This window comes from Gavia stellata, chromosome 2 (genome assembly GCF_030936135.1).
Source record: "Gavia stellata isolate bGavSte3 chromosome 2, bGavSte3.hap2, whole genome shotgun sequence".
Taxonomy (NCBI): domain Eukaryota; kingdom Metazoa; phylum Chordata; class Aves; order Gaviiformes; family Gaviidae; genus Gavia; species Gavia stellata.
Window position 1 is genome coordinate 16,141,530 of NC_082595.1, and position 16,976 is coordinate 16,158,505.

The following is a 16,976-nucleotide window of genomic DNA, read 5'->3' on the forward strand; positions in this document are numbered from 1 at the left end:
TTGTCTCAGAACAAATGAATGCTTATTTCTTTGTATGTGTTCTATTGTGACTTTTTTGCTGCTGGGTCACCTCAAGTCCCTTCAATGTCCTTCCCTCCCTCCTGTTTGGGCCTCTCAGTTTCTCTTAAGAGTCCTAAGCCTTGTTTTTCCAGACCTACAAACAGGGTGGAGTAGAAAAATTTTGTTGTCTTGACTCAGCTCTGTTCCCTGTGGAGATGAGGGGAGTTTGACTGTATGGAGAGAGTGGAATTTGCACTGCTGTGTACTTTTAAAATATTCAGCCACAGGGCCTAGTTAGAACTGAGTGAAGTCTTAAGGATAGTTTCTTTCATTTATTTGTTTGTTCATTTAAGGTCTTAAACATACTGATCAATACCCCAAATCTGTGTGGTTTTACTAGAGAGAATGCATGCGGGAACAGTGCTGCTCCAGGGTATTTATTATGCCTCTGAAATACAGCTCCCAGTGAACCTTGGAAGGGCAAGAGCGAGTTGGTGTCTGCCAGCCTACAGTGAATTTCACCTGAGGAAAACCTTCTCAGGAACAGTAAAAAGACATTGTAAATGCCCACTTCCAAAGGCTGTTGGTGAGGGCACACTGTTCCCTAAAACAGGCTGTATCTTCAAAACATAGTCAACTCTGTTTAAATATGTTAAATATGTAATAAAATAAAATCTCATTTAGAACATATGGCACTGATGTCCTGTAGGCACCTTTTGAATATCAAACTCACTCATGTTTATTTTACCTAGCAACGTTTTAAATTCAATCTTCATCAGTTCAATATATCCAGTGGCTTGTTTTAGGTGTTACTGTGGGGGCCCTGTTTGCTCCCTTCCCACATTATTTTAATGACAGCCTTACAAAAAAAAAAAACCAAACCCAAAAACCAAACACCCCAACAAAAAAACAAACCACCCTCAAAACAAAAAACCCACAACCTACAAAAAACCCGACAGGAAAACAATTTAGACTCAAAATACATGTGTGAGTTAAGCAGCGCTTTGATTATAAGCTGACTTGCTGCAATAGCAGCAAAATGTTCTCTGTGGCTGTCTCCTGATGAAAAACCATCCGAGTCAGTGCGATGAAGCTCTCGTGGCTGGGACGGGAGTGGAGCCCCACATGCTCCTCACCTCCTCCAGTGCAAGTGAGAAACACCAGCCAGGGAAACGAAAGGTCTGGTGCGGGGGTAAAGGAGCTTGATGGGACTCCACAGCTTGTCTCTGCCCCCCCAGATGGTATTAATGTGGGGTTTCTGCCACGAGAGGGCATAAGCAGCATTGGGATATGTTAAGGAAAGAGGAGGGAAGTGGGAAGATGATTTTTAGAATGCTTCATGTGTATAATCAATGTCTCCACCTGATACTGAACAGCTCAAAGAAACGCTTTTGTTCTCCGTATTGCTTCCAGCGTGTTCAGGTAGGAAATAAGCCTTGGATGATGAATGCTTAAGCTGCCAGGGGGGTAGGTCCTTCCCCAGGTGGGATGTTCTTCCCCAGCAGCACACGTGTACAAAAGAAATAGCAAGTGCTTTATTCTTGTCTTGCCAGGCAGAAGAGCTGAGGGATATGAGTGGTCTTGTGATGCTTTTGTTTCTGCTGGGAGGAACAGGCATGTTCCTCTTGGTGTATGGTCAGGGATGCCCTTTTCTCTTGCAGTGTGCAGTGGAAAGAGGGCACCAGTACAAAACAAAGGTCCAGTCTCCCTTTCAGATGTTGAGCTGCCAGCTGTAAGGACCAGCAAGTCTTGCAGCTGTGGAAGTCCCAGATGCTTTTAATAAGATGTTTACTTAAAAATACTGTGTTACTGAAGACATGTTTCCTGCAGTTGTTTGTCCTGCTGCATCCCAAGAAAGCTTGCTTTTATTCTTCCAGTGAGCAATGTTGGTGCTGTGGGTGCAGAATATAGGCAGGCAGATGCTGCTATACTGTAGGAGGCAGCCAGTTGTCTTTCATGTCAGCATCTGCACTGGATTTTGGTGTTTTTTTTTTCTCATGTGGATGTGTGAAGATTAGGCTTATTTCTTACTGCCTTTCCTTTCAGAGTATTGAACAGGTATTACTACTTTTATACTGTATGGGGGCTTTGGTCAAGATGCTCTTAGTATTTTCTTAGGGCAAACAGGCTTCACCTGTGTGAAGTAATGGTTGTATGTATGCTGCTCTCTTAATGGCACTTGAAGTATGTGTGGAGTTTCACAGGCAAGACAAAGTCAGAGCTTTCTAGAGGATGTGGTTGGTTTTGGAAGCTTTTGGTTTTGGAAGCTTTTGAAGAAAATTAATTTCTGAAAAGTAAATATTAAGCACTTGTTAAAAATAGGATTTCCTTATGATCCCTCAAGTTAGGACCTAAATTACTTTGGAGAACCCTGATGAAAATGCTTAGTAGGGAAAGCTTACACAATTCTTTCTCTTCCCTTCTCCTGACAGTTTTTTAGAGTGCTCAGTTCCCTTTTTGAAATTTTGTAGGCACAGGCAGTTTGAAAGAGTAGCTTCGTGTGTGTGTTGTTTTACAGTAGAATCTAATATACAAAGGCAGGCAGGACAGTCTCTGCCAGACTATTCATCTCTTCTGAGGAATTTATATGGGCTTTCTTGTCATTTGTCTCCTCTTCAGTCGTCACAATCTAGCCCCTTATCCAGGACACCAGGGCACTGCAGCTGGTAATTTGGGAGTGAGTCTTACTGCCTACTGGATGGATCTAGATAAGTGCTAAGCTTTTGTTTTGTATTGGTTTTCTTTTTTTGAGCGCCCCACTTCTGTTAGATAGGCTACCATTAGGAAACTCTAATGTGCTTTGTTGTAGTTACTTGTCTTTATACCTTCATTCATAGGAGTCTGAGAATCTGAGGCTTACTTCCTCAGGTGTGCTTTGTGCCTATGCATGAACAGCTCTTTAAGGAGATAGTATGAATTTTTAGAAACCTGGGCGAAATGTAAAGATGCAAAAGGAGCTGGGCAGAGATAATGGTGTTGCTGTTGTTTGTGTGCTTCCGGCAGTACTTTCCCCTGGAGAGGTGGCTCTGCAAACTGCCATGTAGTCATCTCAAGATGCTTTCTTCCATCTGTTAGTGGCTAACTGTTTTAACAGTTAGTGAGTGGGGATAAGAACATGACCTTCTGGTCCCCATGTTGTTGGGGGACTGTCTTTGCAGATCTCTCTGCCCATGGTCCACTCTGGTTCATTATCAGTATTTTTCCCAGCAATTTGCATAGAAAACGGTGTATTTATTTATTTTCTTGAATCTTAAGATTTTGTTTAGTGTTAACCAAACAACATGACATAAATGTGATACAACTGCTTTGATTCATGGACTGGAAATTATCCTGTATTAACAGGGTACTTGTACAAACAAAACAGATTTTCATGCCAAGCTGGACTGACTGGACTCAAGGTGCTCTTTGTCATGGTTTGTGCCCATGATTTTCTGTGTTCCTCTTTATTAGATTAGCTATAATTGAATCCTAAACTGCATTTCATCATGTTTTTTTAAATGCCTCTCTTGCCACTTTTGTTGCTAAAACCAAGGCAGTTTAATGACCATGTGCTTTTCCCTTCCTGTTCTTCCTCATTTCTTTTTATGGCATCTTAGCAGTGCAATAGGGGCCCATGGACTCTTCCAACTCATTTAATTTCCATGATCTGATGTTCACTTGTGATGCCATGGCTTGAGGCAGTAGTACTTGGGATTTCCAGATAGTCTTCTATCCGAGTCCTGCAGAGGCTCAACATTGCTTAGTTTCTGATCTAGACAAGATCAAACGGGTTCACCATGGATTGCCAGAGGCTTTATGTTTGCATCCTCATACACTTATCTATGTACACTTATTTCTGTTCAAACACATACTTTTCTTTTTGTTAACTTCTTCAGGTCCCAATTTAAAAAAAATCTCTTCAAGTGCACATTTAGTATGTGAAGGACATCTATTAATGGAACAGCAAGTTCCTTATTCTTATGAGTAGAGCAATTCATATGCTTAAAATGAAATGTGTGCTCAGATGGCCTCCTGGCTTGGAACAGTAGAGTGGAAAGACAAACTTCTGTCGTGAGGTATGTTTGCAGACTGCTGGCAGGTGTGCTCTATCTCCTGTCACGGCTCAATAATGTTCAGTAAAGTTCAGAATATAAAAGCTGCCAAACCAAATCCTCAGTCCGGTAGAACTGGTATTGTTGTCAGATGCTTTGCATATCTCAGAATTGAGAGGTCAGAGCCCTGGAGCAGGTGCTCTCTGAGAGACCCTGACCACACAAGCACCTGTCTGGGAGGTGGTGAGTGCTGGGTGCTCCTCCCTTGCTGCCCATTTTGCAATCCTACCTTCTGTTGAAGGTGTTCCTAGGCATTTGTCATGCAGTTCATGGTTTCAACCCTAACTACTTGCAGATGGGCAGCAATTTGCTATTTATCTTTCATTCACTTCAGTGTGTCGATATTCCTTCCTTTTCCTCTCCACTTCGCCCCAGAGCAAGATGTTTCTGACATGAAGCTTAACTTGGTTTAAGGCCTTGTCTAAAAAGAGGAACTGAAATGGTGCTCCAGTTCACTGCAAACAAAACTGTCTCTCTTTAGCACATTCTCTAGGTTTTTCATCACTTCAGTATGTGCCCAATGTGGAATTAATTGGCTTTGCACGTGGTCACTGATGTTCTTTCTGATGCTAGTTAATGGCATGCATTGACACTTATATTAAGACAAATACCATTATCCTAACGAGAAATCTAAACATAAGCATTTTTGAAAATGTTGAGGAACTGTTATGCGCCATAACTCTTCTGTCCAGCCTTTTAAGGAGCGCAAGGAAGCCCAGGAAATGCCAGTAGTTTTCAGTAACTGAGGAGAGCAGTTGGGCAGGTGCATTTTGTTTAGATGGGGGCATTTATTGATTTTTGACTATCTGATAATAAATAGCATGTGAACAGTTCCGTTGGATTTGGTGTGACTACTCAAGTGCATAAATATCACCATGTACTTTATTGCTTTCCTCAGTTTAAGGTCCAGAACTGCATCTGTGTGGATATATTCTTTCCTAGACCCACAGAAAAGCACCAGATGTCTTGGCCCTGTAATTGGACAGCTTGCTGAAGCAATAAAGTCCAACTTACAAAAACTTCCTGGAGCTTTTTGCCCTTGATAAAATCAAAGCACATCTTTTACTTAGGAGAAAGTGGAAGGAAAAAAAGAAAGACAACATCTGACTTTCTCCACAGGGACAAGTCTCCAGTGTTTTTGCTCTTGCCTTACTTTGTTCCTTGTCTGTAGGTCGCCCACAACTAGGTAATCTACAGATTACCTCAAAGTTTAAAATTCTGAGGTGAGTATTGATTGGAAGTAAGGCCACACACATTTGCATTCTGTGACTTGGTGACATTTGGTGTAGCCAACATTCATGGTAAAAATGATCACTCCCCACCCCAACCCAGAAAATAATTACTTTTTTAAATTTCTTCTAATGTTTGTCATGGATTCTGGAGTGCAAGAAGGTTTGCAGTGCATGAAAGTGGGCACAAGCGCAGTCTGTACTGCTTACCTTCAAAATGTAACCAGATCGACAGAAAAGGCTGTTATGGTGTATGGCTTTTTTAATGAAATCTAGGTTTCATCTGCACAGAAAATTCTCCTGGAATATGCTGAAGTGGCAGTTAATGTACCAGTACAACTCCTCATCTGGTTATCTTTATTTCAGTACAGCATTGCTCCTTTTCTGATAGCTTGTACTTCTTTGGGTAGCTTCCACCCTGCAATGGAAGTGAGCTGAACCATTTTGTAGTTGCTGTGGTGGCAGGGCCATGTCCTTAGCCTTAAGAGCTTATAAATTGCAAGTGTGTTAACTAGTATGTCCAGTGTTTAATCTCTCCTCTCCACATCTCTCTTAGTGTTCAGGCACACAATTCAGGTACCAGTTGGCAACTAGTCTGCTTTAATTGCTCATGGTGTATGCAGAGTAGTGTGTGTGTGTGTGTGTGTTGTTTGTGGGGTTTTTTTTTTTTTTGTTTGTTGGGTTTGTTTTTTTTTTTTAGCCTAACCCTCTTTTATTGCAGGTTAAGCTGTGCTTGCAGACAGTTACTGCAGTTTAGCTGCCTGCTAATAAACTGTTTAAACCACTGTAATTTCATCATGTGTCTGGACCATCAGACACAAGGCGTTTAAGCACCACCTAAAAGGAATCGTCATTTAAAAGCATCACGTAAACTCAATATAAATCAAACAAGTATAATCTGTGTGTATGAAGAGGAGATGTGGGTACTTTTAAAAAGAAGCATCTGCTTTATATACGGACTATGAAAGGCTTCCAGATGTTACCTCTGTTCATCGAATGTGATCTTCTCCTAGGAAGCCATCTGGAGTAGGCATGCTACAGTCGCTGCCTCTCTTGGTGCTGTTGTCCTATCTATGCCTCAGAGTAACTTGTCTGCTACTGCATGCTCAATATTAGTGATTGTTTCATGGGTTTGTTTGAATGTCAAGTTGTTGCCAAGCTTTGGCGCACCATAAAAATATTTTGTCTCCAATGTGCTGGGTTTTTGGGTTTTTTATGATGGTTTTTTTTTTCTGCCTTCCCCATAGAAACATTGTGAAAGGAATGAGGAGTCTGCGAGAAATACTGCGGACTGTGGAAACAAAAGCTACCCAGACCTTCAAAATGGTAAGGGGTATAAATGGGAGGTGGGAAGATGGGGAAATCTGCTATGCCAGAATTCTCTCTGTTTATTTACCGGTGCAGTAGGACAAAAATGTATTCGTCCTCACTTGATTGATTGCTGCCTTTTTTTTTTTTTTAAAACTTTTGGAAGTGATGTGTCAAGTGATGCACTTAATTCAAAGACCTGCCCACTTAATTCAAAGACCTGCCCAATTGAAATCTCCTAGCCTTCAGACCTGGGCATGTGAGTTACTTCTGGGTTTTTTTTCAGTGTGTTTTCTAGCCCTGGTAGAAATAGGGATGTGTTTAGTTCAATGGTGCTGTCCTCAGGTGTTAATGTCTTGTTTTCTTTCTCACTTTTCAGTGTGTGCATGCACACCTTTTTACATTTGCATGTAGAAGCGTTAAGTACTTCTGGCTCTTGTAACAAGCAGTGCTTTTCTAGACTTGAGTGCTTCAGTGTTCTTCCTGTAAAACTCCCTTCAATACAGTACAGTACAGAGTGATTTTAATTTTATTAATTTTTTTTGTGTTGGTGTTGGCATTCTGCATCCTGTTACCCCGAGTGTCTCTGGTAAAGAAATAATGGAGAAAGTTACTTATGTGCCTGTGTAACTTCTTAAACCTTTAACTGGTTCTTCCCTGTCTCCCCTTTAAGAGAGCTTGTCCTGAAGTTACTTGGGAGGTGGCAAGGTCAACAGCATGGAGAATAGCAGTGTTGAGAACATGAATGAAAACTTTGAGAACATGAATGAAAACTTTGCAACCCTAAAAACATTGATGCTGATACGACTAAACTTGTTTTGTGCTTGGTTCAGCTTTGTGTTTTGTGTAATTCCAGAAAGTTCAGCGAGAGAGGTAGGCATGGGTTTGCATAGCATTTAGGAGATGGAGAGTGCCAGGTTCCAATGGATGGACTGACCGTGTATCTAGCTCACATGCAAATGCAGAGCTAAAATGAAAGTGCGAACAGAATGGGTATTCTGGGTGCTTTTTTGCCTAGGTTACAGAATCACAGAATCACTAAGGTTGGAAAAGACCTGTAAGATCATCAAGTCCAACCATCAACCAACACCACCATGCCCATTAAACCATGTCCCACAATGCCACGTCCACACGCTCCTTGAACACCTCCAGTGATGGTGACTCCACCACTTCCCTGGACAGCTTATTCCAGTGTTTCACTACTCTCTCAGTAAAGAAATTTTTCCTAATACCCAGCCTGAACCTCCCCGGGCGCAACTTGAGGCCATTTGCTCTTGTCCTATCACTTGTCACTTGGGAGAAGAGGCCAACACCCACCTCTCTGCAACCCCCTTTCAGGTAGTTGTAGAGAGCGATGAGGTCTCCCCTCAGCCTCTTCTCCAGACTGAACAACCCCAGTTCCCTCAGCCGCTCCTCATCAGACTTGTGCTCCAGACCCCTCACCAGCTTCGTCGCCCTTCTCTGGACACGCTCCAGCACCTCAATGTCCTTCTTGTAGTGAGGGGCCCAAAACTGAACACAGGATTCGAGGTGCGGCCTCACCAGAGCCGAGTACAGGGGCACGATCACCTCCCTGGTCCTGCTGGCCACACAGGCCAGGATGCCGTTGGCCTTCTTGGCCACCTGAGCACACTGCTGGCTCATATTCAGCCGGTGTCAAATCAACGCCCCCAGGTCCTTTTCTGTGGGGCAGCTTTCCAGCCACTCATCCCCAATCCTGTAGCGATGCCTGGGGTTGTTGTGACCCAAGTGCAGGACCTGGCACTTGGCCTTATTGAACTTCATACAATTGGCCTGGGCCCATCGATCCAGCCTGTCCAGATCCCTCTGCAGAGCCTTCCTACCCGCGAGCAGATCAACACTCCCACCCAACTTGGTGTTGTCTGCAAACTTGCTGAGGGAGCACTGAATCCCCTCATCCAGATCATCAATAAAGACATTAAACAAGACTGGCCCCAAAACTGAGCCCTGGGGAACACCACTTGTGACCGGCTGCCAACTGGATTTAACTCCATTCACTACAACTCTCTGGGCTCGGCCATCCAGCCACTTTTTTACCCAGCGAAGAGTGCACCTGTCTGAGCCACGAGTCGCCAGCTTCTCCAGGAGAATACTGTGGGAGACAGTGTCGAAGGCTTTACTAAAGTCCAGGCAGACAACATCCACAGCCTTCCCCTCATCCACTAAGGCGGGTCACCTGGTCATAGAAGGAGATCAGGTTGGTCAAGCAGGACCTGCCCTTCATGAACCCGTCATGGCTGGGCCTGATCCCTTGGTTGTCCTGCACGTGGCCGGTGAGCGCCCTCAAGACAAACCTCTCCATGATCTTCCCCAGCACCGAGGTCAGGCTGACAGGCCTGTAGCTCCCTGGATCCTCCTTCCAGCCCTTCTTGTAGATGGGCGTCACGTTGGCAAGCCTCCAGTCGTCTGGGACCTCCCCCGTTAACCAGGACTGTTGATAAATGATGGAGAGCGGCTTGGCAAGCTCCTCTGCCAGCTCCCTCAGCACCCTTGGGTGGATGCCATCAGGCCCCATAGACTTGTGAGTGTCCAGGTGGCACAGCAGGTCATTAACTGCTTCTTCCTGGATCATGGGGAGTTTATTTTGCTCTCCATCCCTGTCTTCCAGCTCAGGGGACCGAATACCCTGAGGATACCTGGTCTGGCTGTTCATCATGTCTGTGTATTTTGGAACTTCTGTTCTGGAAATGTTCTGTTCTTCTCATTGCCTTGGGACACCTTATATGCCTAATTGAGAATACAGATGCATGTGGAAGTTTGTGCAGGGAATTAGAAGAGGTGACTTAAATAATTGTCACATTCAAATGGTTGCATCCTTTTCCAGATTGAGATCAGGGTTCAGGGGATTTTTCTTGCTCGCCTGTTTTATCATTTTTCTGAAATGAGTCTAACCATCTGCTGTTCCTACAACATGACAGAATGTGGCACTCATTCTCCTGTCCCTATGCCGCTGGGGAGAGCTGTCCAACACCCCTGGGGGATTTATCCCCAAAGGGAAATCAGAAGGTGTTCATCCAGTAGTTTTTCCTGGGATTTCCGTTTTACAGGAAATGGCATTTTCTTTTTCTTACTTATTTTTAAAGAGCTGTCAAGAGGGAAAAGGGAGGAATGTGCTTAATTAAACAAGTTTTTCAAGCATGAAAGTGAAACACATGATTATCCCCCCCCCCCCCCCCCCCCCCCCCCCCCCCCGATTTGTGGGATCACTGCGTTCTTCAAGCATAATGATGCTTTTTTTTAGCCAAAGGCAGTAATAACATAAATCAGAGTCTTGGCCTGTTATGGTTTGTTTGGTCTTATTCAAAACAAGAGTGAAGCTAATTTACACAACTACTGTACTGTATGTTAAAATCAAAGACACGAAAAGTATTTGGTGCTTGCCTTTTGAAAGGCTTATCACAAACTGTACTCCTACTTCTGTGTGCACCAGTAGAGTTCTTTCTGTTTCTGGCATATTATTTTTCCCTCCCCTCTAAGACTGTAGGAAAAAATACAGGAGAGTTGGCTCCTCAGGGTAAAACTGACTAAATAATTACACACTGAGATGATAAAATGATACTGGATAATGTCGCAGGGCCCTAGGCCGTTTTACTCATGGTTACTCGCTGTAAAAAGCATAGAAAAGCCTAGTTAGAAACAGAAGGCTTTCTGTAACTTGTCAGTAGGAGCGCTTGGAAGGTCTTGGGGTTTCCAGGGAGTTGTATGTGACAGTATTTCTTTGAGGCACCATCATACATTCAGATTGCTTTGCCATTTGCTGGCTACATCTATGAATCCTCCCTTATCGATCATACCTATCCTGGTATTTAAAAGAGGATGACTCTTGGTGGCCTCATAACACATCTCAAAGTGTAAATTGCCTATGAAATACATATGCAGTAGTCAGAGAAGTTCCAAAATAATATTTACAAGTATTAGGAGAGAAGGGCTGAAGTTTCAGCCTGCCTCTGTTCTGTGCAGTATTTACTTTACAGCGTGGAGTGCTGCGCTGCTTAGAATTCACAGAAGATAGCACCCATTTGGATGTCTCTGTGCTTGTTTGCATGTTCGTCTATTTACAGTGCAAAAAATTAGAGATTTGTTGGGTGGGGGACAATGACAAAAGCCAAAGATGGTTTTGGAAAGTCAAGTTAACTTGCCCCCGTTTGGGCCCAGCTTGCCAGCTATGGGTATGAACCGGAAAGCCACTCAGTTGTCAAAAAAGTGCATGTGATGTTGCTGTCTCAATATAAAGTTCCTAACCCTCTTTTCTTCTCCCTCTATTGTTGCAACAAAAAGAGAGAAGTAGTACTGAGATGAAGCTATAAAAGGCTGCAGGAAGAGCGATATTAACAGATAAAGGGTTGATCTTTTACACCTGATACAAAAGTAGCCTCTGGGCCGAGACTTGCGTACAAAATTATGAGGCTGAGAACGCAGTGGAGTGCCATCGTACTCTAATACAGTAACGTTTGTGAGATTGTCTCAGCAGTCTGTGTGGTAGTCAGTTGTCTTCATTTACCAAAGTGTCCCTTGTTGTCAGGCCTTTTTGATACTTTTTTCCTACAGCATTGCAACAAGGCCATGTAAATGCAGAAGGCTGGCCCTTCCAGAGGGGGGAAGAAACTGCCACTGCTGTAGACTTTTTAGCAGCTCTTTTAGCTACTCCAGCTTTACGAAAAGTGGTACTGTCACGTTGTTGGTACATCTCCTTCCCAAGGTGGAACGTGGGGAGGGGTGAATCCTTTTTCTTGGAGAAGGCTTTACTGACATGTCTTTTTCTGTACTGTTCACTGATCTCTAGACTGCAGCCAAACAGCTAGCCCAAGTACTTCTCCATTCCCTCAGTGAAGACTGTTACTGGAGCCCTTTATCTGATCCGCTTCCTGAGTTCATGAACAAGGAAGATCAGTCTTATGTTAGCAATCTTCTTTGTCGGAGGCCCGAGCTGTACACAGAAGAGAAGTAAGCGTTCTTTTTTATTTCAGTTTATTGGCAGGAGGAAGGAGAGTGTTTGAACACTCTTCAATACTGCTGATTATGTCACTGATTCATGTAGTAGTTTTGTGTGTTCTTGTTTTTAACTTCCCATCAAAAGGCCTGCTGGAGAAATAAAGCATTAAACCTTCAGTGTTTGATTTTTTTTTTCTCACCAGGAAGGAAGAAAATCCAAGCAAATAGTTGTCTTTGCTGTGAGATGGAAATAATCTATTTATGGTTCAGTATAGCTCATCTAGGATATATTGCAGAGCTTTTAATTGTGAGAACCTGCAAAGAAGGTATTGCCTAGCAAATGAATTATACATGAGATGTTTCAAGTTACTACTCCTCTTGTGAAATGAGAAAGAGGCTGACAGGATAATTCTTGACCTTCCTCAGAAAAATGTATTCTGTCTTTCAGTGCGTACTGCCCTCAAGACAACGTAGAAGAGGCTCTTCTTCTCCTCTTAATCAGTGAATCCATGGTAAGCCAAAAATTAGTTTGTAATACTAATAGCACAAAGGAATATCTAGTCTTTCCGTGTCAAGCCTTCTGGTTGGTTTTGTTTACAGAATCTTCCCTAGATAAACAGAAGCAAGGATTCGTCTGCTGAACAGGAAATGCTATTTATTCCTTTGTTAGTGACACCACTTTTATTAAATGGAACATCAGTGAAGGGTTTTTGGAATTGTCGAGAAGAGGAAGTGACTGCATTCACAATGGCTGCATGCAGGTTCTGACATGCAGATACATTGTCAGTAGACTGATGTTTTCATTCAAAACATCTGTGTGGATTTATGGATCAAGAATGAAAGGAAGGGAGCCTTGTCTAAAGCCAGGCATTATGGTGGTACTCGCTGTTTGGCATTTGCAGGATACAATATCCTGCTTACATTCCTTAGTCTGCAGGGGTAATATTTTAGCTGTTTCAGTCCTGAGTGATCTTTGGCAGTTTCTGATGCTGATAATACAGGAAGTTTTGTCACATGCAGAAATACCCATAATGAACTACAGTAAAATAATCAGAATTCTTCTATTTATAGTATCAGTTGCTTTAAAAAATCCCTTTAAGAGGAAGGGAAAAGGTGGAGAAAAACAACTGCATGGTAACCTTTGATCATTTTCATGTTCTGAGAAGACACAAACATACACAAAATGTTTAAGGAATGTTTTCTGAAAATGTGTAAGGGAAGTTACTTTGCTTTAAATACTGGGTGGTCACTTGTAGCTCAAAGTGAGATTTGAAAACCTTGGGAGCATCAATGGCCCTCTTAGGAACTTTTAAACAGCTTTCAGACAAATTGAAAAGAGATACTGTGGAAACTTTGTTTTGTTTTTTGCTTCCTTCAGTTTTTCTTTGTCTGGTTCTCCTGGCTGAAGTCCTTCCCCTTTCCTGCAGACTTCTTCCGAAGATGGCAATTTAATATTGTTTCCTTTTAAAATTTGGGGAAAAATTGAAGAGGCGGAACCACACCAAAAATATTAAATTGACTTGAAAATCACATACATCTGAGTGTTACTATACTTTGTGCTTTTTAGTGCTTTCTAGATTAAGCCTCTACAGTACATCTACTTTGTGTTTTCAAGGGCTTTTCTGCATTTAGAAGGGCTTTTCGTAATTGGAAGTGGAGACTCCAGGAGTGAAGGGTTGTAGAACACCACCTGCACTTATATTAAAATCAGAACAACTCATGTCAGTGTCACTTGTCAGGGCTGATCCAAGTAGGAGGAGGGTCAGGGGTCTGGAGCAGTGACAGTACTGACTGCTCTAGCCTTTTCTGGGACTGGGCTTGCAGTCAGACAGGCCTTGTGGGACCTCTGACTCTAAAATCTTGTTCCGCTGAGGTGAATGAAAGTTATCCCTGTTATATCCAATTGTGCGTAAAATGGTGAACTGGTCCTGTAACTAAGCTATGGATGAAGCAATGTGAAAATTCTATTGATAGGAACTGGACTGCTGTGCTGACTTAAAGGCTAAATAAATAAGCTTGTGTTTGCTTAAGTGCTGTCTTCTCTATATAGGAAATTTCTGCAGGTAGATACAAGGCATTTTGATCTGCTGCATATAAAGCACTTAAATAATCAAAGATCCTGTAGTAGAGTGCTGTGGGAACCATAACTGTCTTTCCGTCTTTTGGGAAATGGAACAACTGAGCTTTCCTCTTAGATTAGCAGTCGGATTGTCATGAGTTTATTGTTTTAACAAAAATACAGGACAAGTCTATAGAAATATAGCTGTGTATAGAAATACACTTAGGAACCACAAGAATTTGCTTACTGAGTGGAGGAACAGGGAGCAATCTGATTCTTACATATGTTTGCAATCCATATATACTTTTCCTGTAGTTTTACTGTTATGGTACTGAGAAGGGGAAATTTTGTTTAATTTATGACTTGGGACATCTTTTCCATGACAGCTCTGTTGTAGGCTAGTGAGTTTTCTCATGTACAGGTTTGTTGTTTTTTTGAAGTTTTTTGTTTTGTTTTTAAAACTTACTGAAGCTCATGGAAAATGAGATAACAGCAAGCAAATTTCCAACTGAGGTCTCCCTAATGATACAATGTTAACAACTGAATAAAACACGTTTTCCTTCCTGGAGGGAGTGTCAGTGGCAAGCGATAATGATATGTTTCTGTAGGCCAGTAAGCAACATAGTTGGTGTTCCTGGATTTTGGCTGGATTAGGTGTTCTTTCAGTATTTACAATTATGAACCCCTTAAAATGCAACAGAAATACACAATTAGGTTGGCTTGCTGGGAGCTCTTCAGCTTCTCTGACACTGATTGCTCTGTCAGAGCAAAACACGCCCGGAAAGGTACCTTTCCGGTCTGATTTCTAAAGAGACAAAAGAGCAACCATGCCATTATAACTCTTTTGCAGGACCATGAAGCCAAACAGCTGCTCTACATGCCTGTTCCTGACTTTTGCCACTCCAAAATGCGCTCAAGGGGAACAAAATTGGGGGGAGGAGGGACAGAAGAATTGTCAGCACATGGAGGGGACGCAGAGCAAAGATGTACTGGGGAAGAGCATAAATCATCAGAGAACCTCAAAGTAAATATTGTGATAAATTTGATCAAAAGGAGGCATGGTGGCTTTTCCAAGAAGTATACATCTGGAACACCTTCCCCCCACCCTGCCCCGCCCCGAGCCATACAGGGAAGGGAGTAGATCAGTGCTAGGTAGTTTGCGGCTGAAATTCACTCTATTTTTCTGTTTATCTTGCCTTCCTAAGGTGAAGCTAACATCTACTTCACCAGGATCTGTGCAACTCCCCAGATGTTATGGGGGTTAAAAGAACTGTTCCTGTAAGGGGGAAAGGAAGAAAAGAAATCGCCTTTAAGGTGGCATGAGACAGACCCTACATTCCATCACACCATTCTGGCTTGTGATGCTGCCCCAGCATTTCTTCTTATCCCTCTACCTTGGATTGGAAGGGAGCCACTTTGCATGTTCTGGTGGGGTGAAATGAGAATGTCTTCTAAAGGGGCAATTAAGGGTTCCTTCAGCATTTCACTCACTCTGCCTCTGAGCCTAAGTATGTAAAAGTTTTTCAGATGGCCAAATAACATGGTAGCCTCTTTCATAGCTTTGAAGATGCTTCTGTGGGTATATTAACACTTACAGTGAAAGCCTGGGGCCTCTTTTCTCATGGCACTCTCCTGAGTTGCCTCCTGTATTCTTTCTGTCCCATTGAAAATGGGAACCTATTTTCATAAGCTAAGGCATCTCAGTAAACAATGAAAAGCATCCCAGTTGTTGAGTTTGGCAAGTGCTCCTCCTCCATGCCAGCTGTTATTTAGTCACGGTGGTTGGCTGTAGAATTCTCATGAAGGAATCTAGTGAAACAAATCAGTCAGCCTGAAGATTACCACAGTCAGGGCTGTCTTTAGGGGGATTTGTGTCCTCCTGACTAATTTCTCATTCCTTATGCACAGCTCGAGTTATGGTATGGATGGGCTGTGTTTGTGAGAGGAGGAAAATGCTCTTCTTCAGACCAAGGAGAAGGCCAGCTGGTGACAGCCTTTACAAGCTCAGGCTGTGATAGAATGATGTATTCCTATCACATGTTGGAAAAAATGGACTGGCCTATTTTTAAACCACTAGTCCTCTTTCTTACTGCATTTAACCCATCAAAATGAGTGGCACTGTGTTTGTGGAGAGAACCAAGGGCATATTGTGACTTGTTGCAGTGTGGTTTCGCTGCATTGTGCTACCAGTGGGAATGGCACTGTTTCTGCCATCAGGGACTCCAGCACTTTGTGCTGTGGGAGTAGGCAATGGAGGTTTGGCAGGACTAACCCTTAGCCACAGTTTTGTTTATTTTAATAGCCATTCTCAGGCGTATTCTGAGTTGACTGTACTGCCCCTTAAAATCAGCTAGAAGTTTCTCAGAGCCAGGAATGGAACACTTTGTATTACTTCTTGTGTTTACTTTTGAGGTAAAAAAAAGCAAAAGTTCTTTGTTTGCACTTAGAAACCTTGCCTTCTTGACTCTGAGGTCCAACATACAGTCTAAAATCCCTTTATTCAGTCCTTGGCAATACTGGCTCTCACAACTGGGGATTCTGGCTGGTGCAGTCCACCACACATACCAGGTAACATGGATTGTTTCTTTGGCTTTGTGTTCACTTCACTCATAATAAAAATGAAGCTCCTTGTACCCACAACTAATAAATTCTGTGCCTGCGTAACAAAGGTTAGAAATGTCATCCCCATCTTATCTCTAATTTGAATCCCTAAAGGCGATTTGACCTTGGAGAGCCTGAGAGCACAGAACAGATGGTGAGGGGGGGGAAGTAAGATACTGGGACTTGTCCTGTTCTTTTTACTGGTGAGAGCAAACTCATGGCTGTGAGCATGCCTTTAATGGAGTAAGATTAAACCCATGTATTTTTAAGCACAGAAATAATTAAACCCTGTTAACTCTACAGTTCCTAGCTTTATAAAATAATGCTGTCCAGCAAATGGGTTGGCAAAGGAGAAGATTTTCTGGTTGCTTTTGTAGGACCTTTTTTTTTTTTTAAAATACACCAAGCCCAGTGATGATACAATAGCTGGATGACCCTCATGAGTATTTTCTTGAGGGCTGTCAGACTATGGCAGCTGAAAGAGACAAGTGGGGACAGGTTTGCCTGCTCTGTTGGTTCCTGCCAAATCATGGCTGTGCATTTAGAGACGGTTGGGCTTGCTAGTCTAACTGGTCTGCAAGGCAAAGCTATGTGTTTGGGACCTGCAAAGGTGGATTGCAGGTTGTTGCTAGTGGGAAATACACCATCTCTGTTAATTACCTCTTGAATAAATAGTTCTAATGTGAGTTGCTGGAGACAGGATAGAGAGCTTTTTTCTTCTGCTTTGCAGTAGGA

At 42.7% G+C, this 16,976-nt stretch overlaps 1 protein-coding gene across 1 annotated transcript in view; it reads left to right on the top strand.

Moving 5' to 3' along the window:
• TTC7A (tetratricopeptide repeat domain 7A) overlaps positions 1–16,976 on the top strand; it is a 176,922-nt gene that overhangs the window by 24,785 nt on the left and 135,161 nt on the right. Inside the window, exons 6-8 of the mRNA XM_059827702.1 lie at positions 6,568–6,646; positions 11,433–11,593; positions 12,030–12,093. Of these exons, the coding sequence (XP_059683685.1) occupies positions 6,568–6,646; positions 11,433–11,593; positions 12,030–12,093 (304 nt within the window). The remainder of the gene's footprint in view (positions 1–6,567; positions 6,647–11,432; positions 11,594–12,029; positions 12,094–16,976) is intronic.